Source organism: Heptranchias perlo, chromosome 11 (assembly GCF_035084215.1).
Source record: "Heptranchias perlo isolate sHepPer1 chromosome 11, sHepPer1.hap1, whole genome shotgun sequence".
Classification (NCBI taxonomy): Eukaryota; Metazoa; Chordata; class Chondrichthyes; order Hexanchiformes; family Hexanchidae; genus Heptranchias; species Heptranchias perlo.
Window position 1 is genome coordinate 51041912 of NC_090335.1, and position 22481 is coordinate 51064392.

Here is a 22481-nt window from a genome sequence, read left to right on the forward strand (position 1 = left end):
TTTAAAAAATGCGGAATGTCAAATTACTCTTTTTAATATTGGCCTTTATTTCTAGGGGGATGGTGTATAAAAGCAGGGAAGTCATGATACAACTGTACAGGGTGCTGGTGAGACCACACCTGGAGTACTGCGTACAGTTCTGGTGCCCTTATTTAAGGAAGGACATACTTGCATTGGAGGCAGTTCAGAGAAGGTTCACTAGGTTGATTCCGGGTATGGAAGGGTTGTCTAATGAGGACAGATTGAACAGGTTGGGTCTATACTCATTGGAGTTTAGAAGAATGAGAGGCGATCTTATTGAAACATACAAGATTCTGAGGGGACTCGATAGGGTAGATGCTGAGAGGGTGGTACCCCTCATGGGGTAATCTAAAACTAGGGGGCATAATCTCAGAATAAGGGGTCGCCCATTTAAGATGGAAATGAGGAGGAATTTCTTCTCCCAGAGGGTCGTTAATCTTTGGAATTCTTTACCCCAAAAAAGCTGTGGAGGCTGAGTCATTGAATACATTCAAGGCTGAGTTAGACAAATTCTTGATCAGCAAGGGAGTCAAAGGATATGGGGAAAAGGCGGGAAAGTGGAGTTGAGGTAAAAATCAGATCAGCCATGATCTCATTGAATGACGGAGCAAGCTTGAGGAGCCGAATGGCCTACTCCTGCTCCTATCACTTATGGTCTAAATTAAAATTAAAAATGCAATTTTTTTTTAAGCTTCTAACGTCTATAAGTTTCATTAAATTAAATCATTTGCTTGGCTTTTTATAATAAGGTATGTTAAATTTTTATTTACACTAACGTTGACAAGTTCACTTTAAATGAATGAGTTTTACTTGCCTGCTTGTAGGCATGACTTCTCTTCGCGACAGATTCTGTGGACATGGCTTCCATTCCCACAGAGTCTATCGATAGGAAGGAAGGTGCACTGAAATCACAGATCTGAACTGAGAAAAAATTTAAAATGGAGCAAGTGGACATGGGAGACCACGAGGTAAGTACTTTCGTAGCCTATGTCCGGAGGATGTGCGGACAGCCTTGCCACGTCGGTCAGAGCAAGTTCCGGCCCATAGAGTCTACAGCACAGAAACATGCCCACAAGTGGAAACATTTTCATTATGTCTACCCTATCAAACCCTTTCATTATCTCAAAGACCTCTATCAGGTCACCCCTCAGCCTTCTCTTTTCCAGAGAAAAGAGCCCCAGCCCGTTCAGCTTTTCCTAAAAAGTATATCCTTTCAGTTTTGGTATCATCCTTGTGAATCTTTTTTGCACCTTATCCGATGCCTCTATATCCTTTTTATAATATGGAAACCAGAACTGTGCACTGTACTCCAAGTGATGGCTAAACGAAGTTCTATACAAGTTTAACATAACTTCTCTGCTTTTCAATTCTATCGCTCTAGAAATGTACCCAGTGCTTTTTTTTATGGCCTTATTAACCTGCGTTGCTACTTTTAGTGATTTGTCTTGTTGACCCCTAGATCCCTTTGCTCCCCTACCCCATTTCGACTTATTATCCAAGCAGTATGTGGCCTCCTTATTCTTCTTACCAAAATGCACCACCTCACACTCATCTATATTGAAATTCATTGACCATTTACATGCCCATTCTGCAAGTTTGTTAGTGTCTTCCTGTATTTTGTCACATTCTTCCTTTCTATTAGCTACCTCCCAATTTGGCGACATCCACAAATTTTGAAATTGTACTTCCGATTCGCGAGTCCAAATCGTTGATGTAAATTGTGAACAACAGTGGTCCCAGCACTGATCCCTGTAGCTACCCTTAACCCCAACTCTCTTTTCTGTTTTGTAGCCAGCTTGCTATCCATTCTGCTACCTGTCCCTTGACTCCATATGCTCTGACCTTAGTCATGAGTCTGCTATGTGATGCCTTATTGAAGGCCTTTTGAAAATCCAAATGTATTACATCAACTGCATTACCCTTGTCTACTCTTCCTGTTACTTCTGCAAAAAATTCATTAAGGTTGGTCAAGCGTGACTTTCGCTTCCGAAATCCGTGCTGGCTATTCTTTATTGTATTTTTGTTTTCTAGATGTTTTTCGATTACATCTTTGAGTAAATATTCCATTATCTTTCCTACCATCGACATCAAGCTAACTGGTCCATAGAGCCCTGGACTTGTTCGATCTCCCTTTTAAAATATAGGAATAATATTAGCTGTCCGCCAGTCCTCTGGCACTGTTTCTTTTTCTGATGAATTTTTATATACATGTAATAGTGCCTCTGCTATCTCTTCCATAACTTATTTTGTTATGCACGAATAATACCAGGGATTTTATCCTCTCCAAGCTTGATTAATTTATCAATTATCTCCTCCCTTTCTATCTTAAATGTCTTTATATCTTTTTTGATCTCTTCTTCTAATGTCATACCCACCTTGTTAGTCTCCCTTGTAAATACTGGGGCAAAGTAACTGTTCAACATTTCTGCCATTTCGCTGTCATTACCTGTGAGTTTATCTTGCGCATCCCTTAATGGCCCTATCACTATCCTGATGTTTCTTTTGTTATTTATGTGTCTGCAGAATACTTTACTACTCCCTTTCATATTCCTTGGTAATTTAATTTCGTAGTTTTCCTTTGCATTCCTAATTTTTTTGACATACTTCCTAGCCTCTTTGTATTCCCTTTTGTCATCCTCTCCTTTTTGTCTATGTACTTAGAGTATGCCTTTTTTTAAAACTCTCATCTCTTTATTCATCCAAAGTGTTTCATTATTGGTTAGTTTGGTCTTGTTTTTTTTAGCGGAATCTATTTCTCCTGAACTCTGTTGATCACTTTTAAATATTTCCCACTCCTGTTTTATCTCTTTGTCTGTCATTTTTTTTTCCAGTCTACCTTCCCTATTTCCGTTCTCATCCCCTCAAAATTAGCTTTTTTTCAATCTTTTACTTTAGTTTTTGTCTTACTTATGTCTTTCTCAATCATTATTTTAAACCTTATTATGTTATGATCGCTATTATCTAGATGTTCCCCATCGCTTACTTCTCTTATCTGCCCTGGTTCATTTCCCATTACTAGATTCCCACCAGAACTTAAAGAGGAAAGGGAGATTGAAGATGGAGTGGTAGTTGGTGATGACAGATTGGTCAAGTGTGTGTTTTTTGAGGAGGAGGAGTTTTGAAAGCGTCAGGATAGTGCCTAAGGAAAGGAAACCATTAAGAATGTCACCCAGCATGGGAACCAGCAAGGAGAGCTGGGGAGGGAGGTGCTCAAGTAAATGGGAGATGGGTCTCTTCGAAAAGATGAATTTTACGAGGGTTGGTGGGCGGAGGTAGGGTGAGAATGTGGATCCTCGGCTAGAGTGGCTGGGAGACAAGGAGGGTAGGAGGCGCCGGCAGAAGGAAGGGGGGAAGAGGAGGAAGCGGCAGAGGGAGCAGCACAGATGTTCTTGGGAATGAAGAAATCCATGAGTTCCTCACCTTAAATATTTGAGATGAGGGTTTGAAGAGGCTGTTGGCCATGGAATAAGGAGCTTGGAGTTGACCTTGCCCTGGAGGATGATCCTGTAATAGGCGGCTTTGGCCATAGGGAGTGAAGTATGACAATAGGAACAGGAGTAGGTTGTTCAGCCCCACAGGCCGTATCAATTAGATCATGACATCTGTATCTTAACTCAATTGACCTAGACGCAACAGCTTTTTGGGGAAAGTTCCAGGTTTCCACGACCCTTTGTGTGAAGAAATGCTTCCTGACATCGCCTCTGAATGGCCTAGCTCTAATTTTAAGGTTATGCCCTCTTGTTCTGGACTCCCCGTCTACAGGAAATAGTTTCTCTCTATGTACCCTATCAAATCCTTTAATCACCTGAAACACCTCAATTAGATCACCCCTTAATCGTCCACACTCAAGGGAATACAAGCCTAGTCTATGCAACCTTGCAATTTAACCCCTTTAGCTCTGGTACCTTTCTGGTGAATTTGTGCTGTACTCCCTGAAAAGCCAATATATCTTTGCTGAGCTGTGCCCAAAACTGAACACTGTAATCCAGATGTGGTCTAAACAGAGCTTTATACAACTGTAGCACATCTTCCACCCCTTTATATTCCAGCCATCTTAAGATAAGGGCTAACATATGAGGAGAACAATAACAAAATACAGGAAGACATTAATAAACTTGCAGAATGGGCGTGTAATTAGCAAATTAATTTCAATATAGATAAGTGTGAGGTGGTACATTTTGGTAGGAATAATAAGGAGGCCACATACTCCTTGGAAAATAAGTGTCCAAATGAGGTAGAGGAGCAGAGGGATTTAGGGGTACAGATAAGCACATCACTAAAAGTAGCGATGCAGGTTAATAAGACCAGAAAAAACGCAAATAAGCAATGGGTTTCTAGAGGGATTGAATTGAAAAGCAGAGAAGTTATGCTAAACTTGTAGAGAACCTTGATTAGACCACACTTGGAGTACTGCAAACAGTACACTAATGTCCTTTAGGGAAGGAAACCTGCCGTCCTTACCCGGTCTGGCCTATATATGACTCCAGACCCACAGCAATGTGGTTGATTCTTAATTGCACTCTGAAATGGCCCAGCAAGCCACTCAGTTGTAAAATCTCGCTAAAAAAAGTCATAATAAGAATAAAACTGGATGGACCACCCGGCATCGGACCACTTGGCATCGGACATGACAAAGGCAAACCAAGCCCAGTCAACCCTGCAAAGTCCTCCTCACGAACATCTGGGGATTTGTGCCAAAATTGGGAGAGCTGTCCCACAGACTAGTCAAGCAACAGCCTGACATAGCCATACTCACAGAATCATACCTTTCAGCCAACGTCCCAGACTCTTCCATCACCATCCCTCAGTATGTCCTGTCCCACCGGCAGGACAGACCGGCCAGAGGTGGCGATACAGTGATATACAGTCAGGAGGGAGTGGCCCTGGGAGTCCTGAACATTGACTGTGGACCCCATGAAATCTCATGGCATCAGGTCAAACATGGGCAAGGAAATCTCCTGCTGATTACCACCTACCACCCTCCCTCAACAGTTGAATCTGTCCTCCTCCATATTGAACACCTCTTGGAGGAAGCACTGAGGGTAGCAAGGGCTCAGAATGTACTCTTGGCGGGGGACTTCAATGTCCATCACCAAGAGTGACTCGGTAGCACCACTACTGACCAAGCTGGCCGAGTCCTGAAGGACATAGCTGCCAGACTGGGCCTGCGGCAGGTGGTGAGCGAACCAACACGAGGGAAAAACTTACTTGACCTCGTCCTCACCAATCTACCTGTCCCAAATGCATCTGTCCATGACAGTATTGGTAGGAGTGACCACCACACAGCCCTTGTGGAGACGAAGTCCCGTCTTCGCACTGAGGATACCACCCAACGTGTTGTGTGGCACTATCACCGTGCTAAATGGGATAGATTCAGAACAGATCTAGCAGCTCAAAACTGGGCATCCATGAGGTGCTGTGGGCCATCAGCAACAGCAGAATTGTATTCTACCATTACCAACAAGCCAGGGGATCAATCCTGGTTCAATGAGAAGTGTAGATCAGCATGCCAGGAGCAGCACCAGGCGTACCTAAAAATGAGGTGCCAACCTGGTGAAGCTACAACTCAGAACTACATGCATGCTAAACAGCGGAAGCAACATGCCAGAGACAGAGCTAAGCGATTCCACAACCAAAGGATCAGATCAAAGCTCTGCAGTCCTGCCACATCCAGTCGTGAATGGTGGTGGACAATTAGACAACTAACAGTATGAAGGAGGCTCTGTAAACATCCCCATCCTCAATGATGGCGGAGTCCAGCATGTGAGTGCAAAACACAAGGCTGAAGCATTTGCAACTACCTTCAGCCAGAAGTGCCAAGTGGATGATACATCTCGGCCTCCTCCCGATATCCCCACCATCACGGAAGCCAGTCTTCGGCCAATTCGATTCACTCCACGTGATATCAAGAAACGGCTGAGTGCACTGGATACAGCAAAGGCTATGGGCCCCGACAAAATCCCAGCTGTAGTGCTGAAGACTTGTGCTCCAGAACTAGCCGTGCCTCTAACCAAACTGTTCCAGTACAGCTACAACACTGGCATCTATCCAACAATGTGGAAAATTGCCCAGGTATGTCCTGTCCACAAAAAGCAGGACAAATCCAATCCGGCCAATTACCGCCCCATCAGTCTACTCTCAATCATCAGCAAAGTGATGGAAGGTGTCGTCGACAGTGCTATCAAGCGGCACTTGCTCACCAATAACCTGCTCACTGATGCTCAGTTGGGTTCCGCCAGGACCACTCGGCTCCTGACCTCATTACAGCCTTGGTCCAAACATGGACAAAAGAGCTGAATTCCAGAGGTGAGGTGAGAGTAAATTCTCTTGACATCAAGGCAGCATTTGACTGAGTGTGGCACCAAGGAGCCCTAGTAAAATTGAAGTCAATGGGAATCAGGGGGAAAACTCTCCAGTGGCTGGAGTCATACCTAGCACAAAGGAAGATGGTAGTGGTTGTTGGAGGCCAATCATCTCAGCCCCAGGACATTGCTGCAGGAGTTCCTCAGGGCAGTGTCCTAGGCCCAACCATCTTCAGCTGCTCCATCAATGACCTTCCCTCCATCATAAGGTCAGAAATGGGGATGTTCGTTGATGACTGCACAGTGTTCAGTTCCATTCGCAACCCCTCAAATAATGAAGCAATCCGAGCCTGCATGCAGCAAGACCTGGACAACATCCAGGCTTGGGCTCATAAGTGGCAAATAACATTCGCGCCAGATAAGTGCCAGGCAATGACCATCTCCAACAAGAGAGAGTCCAACCACCTCCCCATGACATTCAACGGCATTACCATCGCCGAATCCCCCACCATCAACATCCTGGGGGTCACCATTGACCAGAAACTTAACTGGACCAGCCATATAAATACTGTTGCTAAGAGAGCAGGTCAGAGGCTCGGTATTCTGCGGCGAGTGACTCACCTCCTGACTCCCCAAAGCCTTTCCACCATCTACAAAGCACAAGTCAGGAGTGTGATGGAATACTCTCCACTTGCTTGGATGAGTGCAGCTCCAACAACACTCGACACCATCCACGATAAAGCAGCCCGCTTGATTGGCACCCCATCCACCACCCCAAACATTCACTCCCTTCACCACCGGCGCACTGTGGCTGCAGTGTGTACCATCCACAGGATGCACTGCAGCAACTCGCCAAGGCTTCTTCGACAGCACCTCCCAAACCGGCGACCTCTACCACCTAGAAGGACAAGAGCAGCAGGCACATGGGAACAACACCACCTGCACGTTCCCCTCCAAGTCACACACCATCCCGACTTGGAAATATATCGCCGTTCCTTCATTGTCGCCGGGTCAAAATCCTGGAACTCCCTTCCTAACAGCACTGTGGGAGAACCGTCACCACACGGACTGCAGCGGTTCAAGAAGGCGGCTCACCACCACCTTCTCGAGGGCAATTAGGGATGGGCAATAAATGCTGGCCTTGTCAGCGACGCCCACATCCCGTGAACGAATAAAAAAAAAAGTGGCAAGTAACATTCGTGCCAGGCAATGACCATCTCCAACAAGAGAGAGTCTAACCACCTCCCCTTGACATTCAACGGCATTACCATCGCCGAATCCCCAACCATCAACATCCTGGGGATCACCATTGACCAGAAACTTAACTGGACCAGCCACGTGAATACTGTGGCTACAAGAGCAGGTCAGAGGCTGGGTATTCTGCAGCGAGTGACTCACCTCCTGACTCCCCAAAGCCTTTCCACCATCTACAAGGCACAAGTCAGGCGTGTGATGGAATACTCTCCACTTGCCTGGATGAGTGCTGTTCCAACAACACTCAAGAAGCTTGACATCATCCAGGACAAAGTAGCCCACTTGATTGGCACCCCATCCACCACCCTAAACATTCACCACCGGCGTACCGTGGCTGCAGTGTGTATCATCCACAGGATGCACTGCAGCAACTCGCCAAGGCTTCTTGGACAGCACCTCCCAAACCCGTGACCTCTACCACCTAGAAGGACAAGAGCAGCAGGCACATGGGAACAACACCACCTGCACGTTCCCCTCCAAGTCACACACCATCCCAACTTGGAAACATATAGCTGTTCCTTCATCGTCACTGGGTCAAAATGCTGGAACTCCCTTCCTAACAGCACTGTGGGAGAACCTTCACCACACGGACTGCAGCTGTGCAAGAAGGCGGCTCACCACCACTTTCTCAACGGCAATTAGGGATGGGCAATAAATGCCGGCCTTGCCAGCAACGCCCACATCCCATGAACTATTAAAAAAAAGCTGTGGTCTCAATGGTATAAAAAGGATTTAAAGACACTGGAGAAGGTGCAAAAACGATTTACTTGGATGTTACCAGAACTGAGAGGTTATACCTATCAGGAAAGATTGAATGGGCTGGTGCTTCTTTCTCTGGAAAAGTGAAGACTGAGGGGTGACCTGATCCACGTATTTAAGATTATGAAAGGGTTTGATAGGATCGATGTTTAAACTTGCGGGGGAGACCAGAACAAGGGGCCATAAGTATAAGATAGTCACTAACAAATCCAATAGGGAATTCAAGAGAAACTTCCTCACCCAGAATGTGTAACTTGCTACCACAAAGAGTATTTGAGGCGACCAGCATAGATGCATTTAAGTAGAAGCTAGATAAACACATGAGGGAGAAGGGAATAGAAGGATACGTTGATACGGTTCGATGAAGAAGGGTGGGAGGCGTCTCGTGTAGCATAAACATCGGCGTGGACCTGTTTGGCCGAATGCTGTACATTCTTTGTAACATATCATCAGCCTTTTTAATTATTTTTTGTACCTGTCCACTAGGCTGAGACAGTTGAAATTATAACAGGGAATCATGAAATGGCAGGAGCATTAAACAAATATTTTGTATCTGTCTTCACAGTAGAACAAACACAAAGCATACCAGAAATAGTGGGGAACCAAGGTGCTAATGAGAGTGACGAACTTAAAGTAATTAATATCAGTCGAGAAAAAATACTTGAGAAACTAATGGTACTAAAAGCCGATAAATCCCTTGGACCTCAAGGCCTACATCCGAGGGTTCCAAAAGAGGTGGCTGGAGAGATTCCCTAGATTCTAGAACGGTCCCACCGGATTGGAAGGTAGCAAATGTAACCCCACTATTCAAGAAAGGAGGGAGAGAGAAAACAGGGAACTACAGGCCAGTTAGCCTGACATCATTCGTCGTGAAAATGCTGGAATCCATTATTAAGAACGTGGTAACAGGGCATTTAGAACGTCATAATATGATTAGGCAGAATCAACATGGTTTTATGAGAGGAAAATCATGTTTGACAAATTTATTAGAGTTTTTTGAGGATGTAACTAGCAAGGCAGATAAAGGGGAACCAGTGGATGTAGTATATTTGGATTTTCAAAAGGCGTACGATAAGGTGTCACATGAAAGGTTGTTATGCAAGATAACGGGGTTGGGGGTAACATATTAGCATGGATAGAGGATTGGTTAATGGACAGAAAACAGAGAGTAGGGAAAAATGGGTCATTTTCAGGTTGGCAGGCTCTAACTGGTGGGGTGCCACAAGGATCAGTGCTTGAGCCTCAGCTATTTACAATCGAGGTTAATGACTTCGATGAAGCGACCGAGTGTAATGTATCCAAGTTTGCTGATGATATAAAGCTAGTTGGGAAAGTAAGCTGTGAGAAGGACAGAAAGAGTCTGCAAAGGGATACAGACAGGTTAAGTGAATAGGCAAGAAGGTGGCATATGGATTATAATGTGGGGAAATATGAGGTTATTCACTTTGGTAGGAAGAATAGAAAAGCAGAATATTTTTTAAATGGTGAGAAACTAGTAAATGATGGTGTTCGAAGAGACTTGAGTGTTCTCATACAAGAATCGCATGCAGGTACTGCAAACAACTAGGAAAGCAAATGGCATGTTGGCCTTTATTGCAAGGGGGTTGAAGTAAAGAGTAAGGAAGTCTTACTGCAATTTACAGGGCTTTGGTGAGACCTCACCTGGAGTACTGTGTATAGTTTTGGTCTTCTTATCTAAGGAAGGATGTACTTACCTTAGAGGCGGTGCAACAAAGGTTCACTAGATTAATTCCTGGGGTGAGAGGGTTGTCCTATGAGGAGAGGTTGAGTAGAATGAGCCTATACTCTCCGGAGTTTACAAGAATGAGAGGTGATCTCGTTGAAACATAAAATATTCTGAGGGGGCTTGACAGGGTATATGCTGAGAGGTTGTTTCTCCTGGCTGGAGAGTCTAGAACTAGGGGTCATAGTCTCAGGATAAGGAGTTGGCCATTTAAGACTGAGATGAGGAGGAATTCCTTCACTCAGAGGGTTGTGAATCTTTGGAATTCTCCATCCCAGAGGGCTGCGGATGCTGAGTCATTGAGTATATTCAGGGTTGAGATAGATAGATTTTTGGATTCTAGGCGAATCAAGGGATATGGGGATCGGGCAGGAAAGTGGAGTTGAGGTTGAAGATCAGCCATGATCTTACTGAATGGTAGAGCAAGCTCAAGGGACTATATGGCCTACTCCTGTTCCTATTTCTAATATTCTCATGTTTAGTGATTTCTGTACATGGACATCTAAATCTCTCCGATCCTTCACAGTTCCTCACTTCTCACCACTTAGAAAATACACAGATCTATCTTTCTGAGGTTTAAAGTGGCTGGCCACACACTTACCCACATTTGCTCTTGCATGACTTGATCAAGTTAGATCTGGCAGTTGTTAACCAGGACAATCGTGCAGCGGGTACATTTGAACTTGTTACCCTCTGACTTGAGAGAATGAAATTGGGGCTATACCGGGGACCAACAGGTGTGGGAGATCATGATTGATTTGTTGGCAAGGGTATCAAAGGCAGAGGGGAGAGAGCAATTAACCAAGCCAACAGCGGCAGTTGTGTCATGATGGGAGGAGGACCATAGGCGAAAGAGTTGAAAATTTGTGAGAGAACTGTATGACTTTCACCATGTTTTTTCCCATGGGTGGTTGGTGACAATAATAAGATTGGAGGAAGGTAGAAATTCTGCATAGTAAGGGAGAAGAGGCGGTGGTCAGAGATTGCTTTGTCTGTGATTGAGAACTAGGGTGCAGAGAGGCCACAGAGGCTATGGGTTTGAAAGAGTACCCAAGGAAATGGGTCAGGGAGTTTATTTGGAGGGAGCACGGGGTGGGGGTGGGTGGGAAGTCAAAGGTGAGGGGGCTAGGGAAATTGAGGTGTTGATTAAAGTCACCAAGGATGAAGAGTCACGTAATGCAGAGGCTAAGGGAAGAAAGAAGGGAAAATATTTTGTTAAGGAAATTGAAATGAGGCGGTAACAATGAATATTTTAAAGGAGAGGAGTGACGGATGGAAAAGATTGAGGTTCTCAAAGGAGGAGGTGTGGAGGAGATACCAAGGTGAGTCCTGACGATTGGTGTCATTGTGCCACCACGGTGGTTTGGGTGGGCTGGTGGTGAAAAGCATAGCCTGGTGGTGACTATTCTGTAAAGGAGATGAAATTATTAACCGAGAGTCACATTTCGGTCAGTACCAGGATGTGGATAGAATCATCCACGACGAGGTCATGAGTGGCAAGGGTCATATTTGCATATGAGCAAAAGTTCTGGAGGGATATATGGAAAAGGGTAGTAGATCTGCTTGCAGAGAGGAGAGGCGGCAATGGAAGAGTTCAGCAGTATGAGAAGTGTGGATTAGCCGGTTAAGAGTATATAGGGTGAACAGGAGTGGAGGATGGAGTAATTTAGATTGTTGCTCAGGGAAAGTGGCACTAAAGAGTGACAAATCCCCAAGACCAGATGGTTTCCATCCCAGAGTTTTAAAGGAAGTAAGTGAGAATATTGCAGATGCCCTAACTATAATCTTCCAAAGTTATCTCGATTCAGGAACCATTCCTTTAGATTGGAAAATTGCACATGTCACTCCACTATTTAAGAAAGGTGAGAGATAATTATAGATTACTAGAATCTGAACAGCTTGAAAATTTTCCTCTGATCAGATAGTTGGATTTGTAAAAGGTAGGTCATGCCTGACAAACCTGATTGAATTTTTTGAAGAGGTGACTAAAGTGGTATGGATATTGTTTATATGGACTTCTAGAATGCATTCGATAAAGTCCCTTGTAAGAGTTAGCTAAAGTTGAAGCTCATGAAATTGAGGGCAGATTATTGACCTGGTTAGGAAATTGGCTAAGCGGCAGGAGAGAGAGAGTAGGGATGATGGGGTGGTACTCAAATTGGCAGAATGTGACTGGTAGTGTCCCACAGGGATCTGTGTTGAGACCTTAACAATTCATTGTAATTATTAACAACTTAGATGACGGGATAGAGAGCCACATATCCAAGTTTGCCGATGACCCAAAGATAGGCAGCATTGTAAGCAGTGTAGCTGGAAGCATAAAATTACAGAGCGATATTAATTGATTAAGTGAATATGCAAAACTGTGGCAAATGGATTTCAGTGTAGGTTTGGACCTAAAAAGGTTACATTGGAGTATTTTCTAAATGGTGAAAAGCTCGAACTAGTGGGGGTCCAAAGAGACTTACGGGTCCATGTACATTGATCATTAAAATGGGCAGGGACAGAAAATAATCAAAAAGGCTAATGGAATGCTGGCCTTTATATCTAGAGGACTGGAATGCAAGGGGGTAGAAGTTATGCTACAGCTGAACAAAGCCCTGGTTAGACCACATCTGGAGTACTGTGTTCAGTTCTGGCACCGCACCTTAGGAAGGATATATTGGCTTTGGAGGGATTGCAGCTTAGATTTACCAGAATGATACCTGGACTCCAAGGGTTAAATTACGAGGCGAGATTACACAAACTAGGGTTGTATTCCCTGGAATCCAGAAGATTATGGGGCGAATTGATCAACGTTTTTAAGATATTAAGGGGAACTGATAGGGTAGATAGAGAGAAACTATTTCTGCTGGTTGGGGGGTCTAGGACTAGGGGACATAGCCTAAAATTTAGCACCAGGACTTTCAGGAGTGAAGTTAGGAAACACAAGCAAAGGGTAGTAGATGTTTGGAACTCTCTTCCACAAATGGCAGTTGATGCTAGCTCAATTGTTAATTTTAAATCTGAGATGAATAGATTTTTATTAACCAAAGGTATTAAGGGATATGGGGCTAGGGCAGATATATGGATTTAGGTCACAGATCAGCCTTGATCTCATTGAATGGCAGAATAGGCATGAGGGGCTAAATGGCCTACACCTGATCTTATGTTCCTATAATGTGTCCCATAGTGAGCCAGGCAAAAAGTGCTGAGGGAGGTGCACAGGAAAGCTGTGGACTCGTTTAGGAGGGACTCAAGCTTGGGATGGTGGCTGCAGAGAAGGTAGCCTGTGGAGTATTGATGTGTGGGGAAGAGTATCAAGGAAGGCAGGGTTGTGGGGGAGATAAAAGCTGGCATGGCTGATGAGACTGAGAGAGGGGCCCAGCAGTGTGTGTAAGGAAAAATAGGAGCAATGGGCTCAGATGCCGAGCAGCAGCCAAGGTTTTGCATTTAAAAGACAGATGAAAAACTAAGTTACGTGAACATGACTGGCTACTAGACAAGAGGGAGATGCACCTTAGAATAAGGACATGGGGGAGAGGAGATAATCAGTCCCAAATCAGAGAGCCAGGAGCCAGGAGTCAGCAGTGAAAGAAGGAAGAAAGAACTTGCATTTATATCGTGCCTTTCATGGCCTCAGGACATCCCAAAGCACTTTATAGCCAATGAAGTACTCTTGAAGTATAGTCACTTCTGTAATGTAGGAAACAATGGCAGCCAATTTGCGCACAACTAGCTCCCACAAACAGCAATGAACTAATGACCAGATAATCTGTTTTCGTGATATTGGTTAAGGGCTAAATGTTGGCCAGGAGGCTGGGGAGAACCCCCCTGCTCTTCTTCGAATAGAGCCATGGGATCTTTTACCTCCATCTGAGAGGGCAGATAGGGCCTTGGCTTAGCATCTCATCTGAAAGACGGCACCTCCGACAGTGTAGCACTCTCTCAGTACTGCATTGAAGTGTCAGTCTAGATTATGTGCTGAAATCTCTGGAGTGGAACTTGAACCCACAACTTTCTGACTCAGAGAAGCAGTGGAATGAGATCCAGTTGTAGCAATCTAAATTATTCCATTCTCCACTCCTATCTACTCCTAGGTGACTAATCCAAACTTCTCCTCATCCTGCTCAACCTGGTGGTAATCTCAGGATTACTACCCGAGCCACGTGCTAATTGGTGTAGGGATAGGCAGATCAGGAAGGTGAATGCGTGGCTGAAAGACTGGTGTGGGAAGGAGGGGTTCCATTTCTTGGGACACTGGCACCAGTACTGGCACATGAAGGAGCTGTACTGCTGGGACGGGCTCCACCTGAACCGGAATGGGACCAGCATCCTAGGAGAAAGGATAAATTGGGCTGTTGATAGGACTTTAAACTAGTAAGACGGGGGGAGGGATCTGGTGAAAATAACATAAGTCTGAAGATAAAAGAAATAGGAGAGGAGAGTAAAGGTGAGACCGACATAAGGAATAAGGGTAACATAAACGGTCAGGGAACAAATACAGTCATAGAACATGAGTACAAAATGACTGTTAAAAATGAAGTGAGGGGAACAGTTATTAAAAACAAATTAAATTGCCTGTACAGCAATGTGCACAGCATCCAAAACAAAACAGGGGAACTGGAGGCAATATTTCGTAGCGAGGAGCCAGATGTAGTAGGGATAACTGAGACATGGCTGTATAAAGAACAGGACTGGCAGTTAAATAATGCAGGATATAATGTATTTAGAAAGGATAGGGAAGGAGGGGTTGGAGTAGCTGTACTAATTAGGGACAACATAATGGCAACAGAGAAAAGAGGCATAAATAATATTAAGATAGAAACAGAATCTGTATGGATTGAGACAGAGGATATGAAGGGATCGATCACGTTAATAGGCATATTCTACAGACCACCTAATAGTGAGGGAAGTGGAGGAAGAAATATGTAGACACATCTATGAAATGAGTAAGAAACTTTGAATAATAATCATGGGAGATTTCAACTATCCCCGAATAAACTGGCAAGAAGAGATAGGGAAAGGGGATTGGAGTTTTTACAGTGTGTACATGACTCCTTTCTTACCCAGTATGAGCGAAGCCCAACAAGAGAGGAATCACTGCTGGATCTAGTAATGGGAAATAAACTGCAGTAGATATTGGAAGTAAGCATAGGGGAACATGTAGGCAATGGCGATCATAACATAATAAAGTTTAAAATAATGATTGAGAAAGACAGTAAGTAAGACAAAGACCAAAGCAATAGATTGAAAAAAGGCTAATTTTGAGAGGAAGAGAATGGAACCAGGGGAGGTAAACTGGAAAAAAAATTGACAGGCGAAGATATAGAACAGCAGTGGGAAATATTTAAACGTGATCAATAGAGTTCAGAAGAAATATATTGCTCTTAAAAATCAAGACCAAACTAGCCAATAATGAAACACTTTGATTGAATAAAGAGATGAGGGTAAAATTGAAATTAAAAAAGGCATATTCTAAGTACATAGACTATAAAGGAGAGGATGACAAAAGGGAATACAAAGAGGTTAGGAAGTACATTAAAAAAAAACAATTAGGAATGCAAAGAACTATGAAATTAAATTATCAAGGAATATAAAAGGAAATAGTAAAGCATTCTACAGATACATAAATAACAAAAGAAACATCAGGATAGGGATAGGGCCGCTAAGGGATGCAAGATAAACTCACAGGTAATGACAGCGAGTTGGCAGAAATATTAAATAGTTACTTTGCCTCAATATTTACCGGGGAGATTAACAAGGTGGGTATGACATTCGAAGGGGAGATCAAAAAAGGTACAAAGACATTTAAGATAGAAAGGGGGGAGATAATTGATAAATTAATCAAACTTAGAGAGGATAAAACCCTTGGTCCGAATGGATTGCATCCACGCATATTAAAAGAAGTTAGGAAAGAGATAGCAGAGGCACTATTACATATATATATCAATATAAAAATTCGTAGAAAAGGGAATAGTGCCAGAGGCCTGGCGGACAGCTAATGTGATTCCTATGTTTAAGGAGGGAGATAGAACAAGTCCAGGGCACTATAGACCAGTTAGCTTAACGTCGGTGGTAGGAAAGATAATGGAATGTTTACTCAAAGTTGTAATCGAAAAACATCTAGAAAACAAAAATATAATAAAGAGCAGTCAGCATCGATTCCAGAAGGGAAAGTCGTGCTTAACCAACCTTATTGAATTCTTTGAAGAAGTAACAGAAAGAGTAGACAAGGGTAATGTAGTAGATGTAATATATTTGGATTTTCAAAAAGCCATCGATAAGGTACCGCACTGTGGACTCATGACTAAGATCAGAGCATGTGGAGTCAGGGGACAGGTAGCAGAATGGAATACAAGCTGGCTACAAAACAGAAAACAGAGAGTAGGGGTTAAGGGTAGCTACTCAGACTGGCAAAAGGCGGGAAGTGGTGTTCCATAGGGATCAGTGCTGGGACGACAGTTATTCACAATTTACATCAACGATTTGGACTCGGGAATTGGAAATACAATTTCAAAATTTGTGAACGACACCAAATTGGGGGTGTAGTTAATACAAAGGAAGAATGCGTTAAAATGCAAGAAGACAGTAATAAACTTGCAGAATGGGTGTGTAATTGGCAAATGAATTTCAATATAGATAAGTGTGAGGTGGTATAAGAATAAGGAGGCCACATATTGCTTGGATAATAAGAGTCCAAATGGGGTAGAGAAGCAAAGGGATCTCAGGGTACAGATAAGCAAATCACTAAATGTAGTGATGCAGGTTAATAAGGCCATAAAAAAAGCAATCCAAGCACTGGGGTCAATTTCTAGAGGGATAGAATTGAAAAGCAGAGATGTTCTGTTAAACTTGTATAGAACCTTGGTTAGACCACACTTGGAGTACTGTGCACAGTTCTGGTCGCCATATTCTCTGGAGTTTAGAAGAATGAGAGGTGCCCTCATTGAAACATATAAAATTCTGAGAGGGCTTGATGGGTAGATGCTGAGACGCTGTTTCCCCTGGCTGGAGAGTCTAGAACTAGGGGCCATAGTCTCAAGATAAGGGGTCAGCCACTTAAGACCAAGATAAGGAAAAATTACTTCACTCAGAGGGTTGTGAATCTTTGAGCATCCCTCTGGCGTAGAGAATTCCAATCATTGAGTATACTTAAGACTGAGATCGATAGATTTTTGGACATTAAGGGAATCAAGGGATATGGGGATAGGACGGGAAGGTGGAGTTGGGGTAGAAGATCAGCCATGATTTTATTGAATGGTGGAGCAGACTCGAGGGGCCGTAAGGCCTACTCCTGCTCCTAATTCTTATGTTCTTATTATAAAAAGGATATTGAGGCATTGGAGAAGGTGCAAAAAAGGTTCACAAAGATGATACCAAAACTGAAGGATATACTTATCAGGGAAGACTAAACAGGCTGGGGCTCTTCTCTCTAGAAAAGAGAAGGCTGACCTGGTGGGGGTCTTTAAGATAATAAAAGGGTCTGATAGGGTATACATAGAGAAAATGTTTCCACTTGTGGGGGAGTCCAAAACTAGATGTCATCAATATATGATAGTCACTAATAAATCCAATAGGGAATACAAGAGAAACATCTTTATCCAAAAAGTGGTAAGAATGTGGAACGTACTACCACAGGGAGTAGTTGAGGCAAATAGCATAGATGCATTTAAAGGGAAGCTAGATGAGCACATCAAGGAGAAAGGAATAGAAGGTTATGCTGATAGGGATAGATGAAGTCGGGAGGGAGGATGCTCGTATGGAGCATAAACGTCAGTCACAAATGGCCTGTTTCTGTGCTGTAGAATCAATGTAACTCAATGTAACAATAAAACTCAATGTAAGTGTTGGGGCGGGGTGGATGCTTGCAGCCACAATCAGCTAGCAGAGGAAAGAAGCCAGGTATAGTCCATTAAAGAAGAAGAGTAGAGGCGAGAGCCGTCGAAGGAACAGAGAATCAACCAGGCACTGGAGGTTGAACCAAGCGTCCAGAGGAGAAACGTGGATCATGTAACAATTCTTCAAGCCTTCCCACTAGACTATACTTTCCATCATTTGTCTCGCCCAAATCACCACGGCTGTGACATAGCCCTATTCACCTTAGCCTCTCCCCCTACTCCTCTGGCTCCTTATCCTCCTTCAAGCATTTACCCTGTTCCATTCCTCCCATCTTTCATTCAAAATCCTGTGCCCCACGGCAACTTTCTCACCAAGATATTCTACCCTCTCTCACACTCTGGAACTCCCATCCTAAATTCCTACACCTCTCTACTTTTATCTCCTCCTTAATAAACCTTCTCAAAACCCATCTTTCGCCCAAGCCTTCAATTACTTCTAAACTCTCCACTGCCTCAGCGTTCCCTGCCTCTAAATGCTACTTTAAAATACATTGGAATATTATGTACTTTAAAGATGCTATACTAATGCAAATTGTTGTTGAAACACACTGTAATTGAAAATAGACTGTTCAATTCCTTCAGTTCCTTCGTAGCTTGCTTTACTGACGTTTACATGTATTCTAGATTGTTTAACTAGGTCTGGAATTTGTATGCAGTCTTCATTTGTGAAGACTAATGTAAATAATTAGCTTAATGCATCTGTCATTTGCTGATTCTTTGTGAGTTTTTACCACTTAGAGTAGTATTGAACCATATAGACCATGAAGGGCCTGGGTTCATTCTTTGGTCTATGTTGAGGACAATTTTTAGTGTGTCACTCCAGGTTATATTTACATAAAAAGATAGGGAAAGCACATCTTTCTAGATAGTTTCTATCATTTGTTTTTGAAGGATCCAAAATTCAAATTAGCTGAGTCAGAATAAACACACTTTTTTGAATCTCCTCGCTCAGCTGACATCCAACTCTGTATGGATGTTAGTCGTAACTTATAACACGGAGCCGCTGATCTGAAAAGTAATTCAAGACTAGCAGAAGTATTCCTCTGCATGCAATTTATTTTTAAAGGGACGGGCCATTTCAAGGAGAGAGGGTCAGAATTAGACCAAGTCAGATTTTCTGAATAGATTCAGACTATTCAAGTTAGCAGTTCATATCTGACATTCTATTACTAGTTACCTCAGAGATTACACCAAACAGGTGAATTACTGTATGTGGTTAAAAATGAAAACCTTACTTTGTAACCAAGTCTAATGATTTTGTATTTCCCTAGGAATGGCCAATCGGTGGTGGTACATGGAATCTGGGTACACAAACATATCCTGAGATCATCATAACTGGGTAAGGACAATGGAGCATGAATCAACAGCTTGTTAGTGCTGAATATTTTATGATTTTACTGGTGTAAATGTATATATAAATTTGAACAAAACAGCTTAACAACAATTGGTAAACTATATTTAGCACTTCAAATGAATGCTGTTCCTCCTTCAGGTGATTCATTCTGGGATGGATAGCATTACTGTGGCTGCTGTGTTGTATAGCTGCACTATAAATTTTCCCTTGTGATTTTTCATTTGTATTATAGAATACCCAGTTTGTTTGTGAGCAAACATTTTATGAAATGTTTTAAAGCAGAGCTGCAGAGTATAAATTAACTGGTAGCTTCTAGGATAATATACTTTCCTGAAAACAATCCATGAAGCAAACAATCCTAGCAATCAAAAAATACATTGTTGTGAATTGGATTTTGCCAAACCACAGTAGAACATGAGATTAGTTTTTAAGACCGTCATGTGTGTTGGCATAGATGTAAAAATTTGCTACATATGAGTTTGGCCAATAAGCTACATAATAACGATCCAATGTGGCAAGAGGTTCACATTCATATAAATGTTAGGGTCCAACACAGTTACATGACTTTTTCTCCAATATCTTGCTAGCTGTAAAAACAATGGCCCTGAATTTCCTCATTGTCTTCAGCACTTACATCATAGTTACGTCGTTACTTGGCTGAAAAAATCAAAGAAATTCTTGGTTTAGCGCTTTTGGGTATATTTACTCCTTTACCACGCTGAACGCAAGTTTCCACACTCTTTCTAACAGTGCAAATCTTACAACTGCCAAAGCCCCTCAGGGCTTGTTTGCATAGCTACACTTTTCAAATACACGGAAGTTTCCTGGGTTCACGCCGCTCTTACAATTGGAGGATCCTATCACTTCAGACAGGAGGAGTTGGTGAGATAAGGTGGACACCAACATCACTTTCTGGTTACAGGCTTCCGAGGAACTTTTTTAACCCTTTCCTTCACAATTTTTAATCACTGACACCTGCACTTAATTTTACCGTACTGCTTTCTGCTCTTCCCAGAATTTTTTTTGAGACCCCCGACTTCCCCAACCTCCAAACTCACACTCAGATCAACTTTGGACAAGGGATGGCTTTCCCAATTGGCATTCCATTTCGTATCATTATAATTGAGGAGGAGCTGTCCAGGCCAGGAGAATCAGGCAGAATGGCTGAGGACAGCAGCCTACTATCCTCCCCAATGCGTGTACAAGTGACACTGGTCCGATGAGGATCTCTCTGATGCACTGGACCTCTCCAAGGATGGCTTTGGGCACCTTTGCCAACTTCATCACGAAGATTTGCAGACTTGCCCCACTGCTAACTGCTCTGTTCATGGAACTTAAAGTGACATCAGCCCTCAACTTCTATGGATTTGTATCCTTCATGGCTGCCACAGGGCATCAGTGCAACATTAGCCAGGATGCTGTCAGGGTATGTATCTTGCAGTTGATGGACGCCCTCTTTCTTAGAGCAGCTGAATTTCTCCATGTGGGCATCGGCCCAGGCAGCAGAGATATCGGGCCAGGGACTTCTACAGGATAGCTAAGTTCCCCAGGGTGCCATGACGGCACACATGTGGCACCGAAGGCACCAACTAAGCAGCCCCTGACGTCTGCGAATAGAAAGAGATTCATTTTCCAGGATGTCCAGCTCGTCTGTGATGCAAGCAGGGCCATGTCCTCATTTGCTGCAAGGGTCATCAGAGGGCAGATTCTGAAAGATGTCTTCATCAACTGCAGTGACAGCACCTCAGCCTTACTTCCTTCTACTCACCCTACCAGACGTCTCCACAGCAGACTTCTTTGGCCCAACAGGACTTTGGCACAAAGCATCACCTGAGTGAGGAAGTCCACAGCAAATTAGTGCTCCCTTTCCTGAAAGACTGTCATGACCTGAAGTAACAAAACACAAGATAACTGCACAGTATACTTCAAACAACTCATTTATTTAAAAAAAACAGTAAATTATAAGACTTCCTACTCTTTCTCAGCACCATGCTTCCTCCTCATGTCTAAACGTGCCTTCCTATCTCCAGCATATCACAGCATTATGCAAAAGCAGAGTGGTTATAATGGGCGACTTTAATTTTCACATAGACTGAGAGAAGCAGAACAGCTCAAGTCCCAAAGGCAGCAAATTTCTTGTGTACTCGAGACAGTTTTCTGGAACAATCTGATCAACAAGAGGACAGGCCATACTCGATTTAGTGATGAATAGTGAGCCAGCATTAGTTAACAATCCAACAGTAAAGGAACATCTAGCTAACGTGACTATAACATGATTGAATTCAATATTAGGTTTGAGTGGGAGAAGGGTGAGTCATAAACCAAGGTTATAAATTTAGCTACGGCTGACTTTAAAGGAATGAGGCAATTGACCACAGTAACCTGGGCGGAACTGTTAACGGGTAAAACTACAGATGAACAGTGGGAGGTGCTCAGACTTGTATTTGGTACAATATAAGACCTGTACATTCCCCTAAAGGGCAAGAGCTCTACTTGTGTAATTAAACAACCTTGGTCAACAAAAGAGGTGAGAGATAGTATAAAAATAAAAGAAAGGGCTTACATAAATGTAAAGAATAGTTGGGATTCCGCGGTCGTGGAGAGCTATTAAGAGCAGCAAAGGGATACTAAGAAAGTAGTAAGAGCTGCAAAAAGGAAATACGAGAAAAAACTTATGCAAGATATCAAGAACAAGGGGTCAGTGCTGGACCACTGCTTTTCTTGATATATATTAATTCCTTGGTCTTGGATGTACAGAGCACAATTTCAAAATTTGCAGATGACACAAAACTTGGAAGGGTAGTAAACAATGAGGAGTATACTGATAGACTTCGAGAGGATATAGACAGGCTGGTGGCATGGGCGGACACGTGACAGATGAAATTTAACGCAGAAAAATGCGAAGTAATACATTTCAGTAGGAAGAACGAGGAGAGACAATATAAACTTGAGGGCACAACTCTAAAATGGGTACAGGAACAGAGAGATCTGGGGGTATGTGCACAAATCGTTGAAGGTGGCAGGGCAGGTTGGGAAAGCAGTTAAAAAAGCATACGGGATCCTGGGCTTTATAAATAAAGGCATAGAGTACAAAAGTATGGAAGTCATGATGAACCTTTATAAAATACTGGTTCGGCCACAACTGGAGTATTGTGTCCAGTTCTGGG

The 22481-nt window shown here is 43.1% G+C and overlaps 1 protein-coding gene across 2 annotated transcripts in view; it reads left to right on the forward strand.

Moving 5' to 3' along the window:
* Positions 1 to 22481, forward strand: part of LOC137326962 (syntaxin-binding protein 5-like) — a 398728-nt gene that overhangs the window by 234149 nt on the left and 142098 nt on the right. For both annotated transcript variants that reach the window (XM_067992335.1, XM_067992336.1), the window contains exon 14: positions 19232 to 19299. In XM_067992335.1, coding sequence (XP_067848436.1) covers positions 19232 to 19299 — 68 coding nt within the window. The remainder of the gene's footprint in view (positions 1 to 19231; positions 19300 to 22481) is intronic.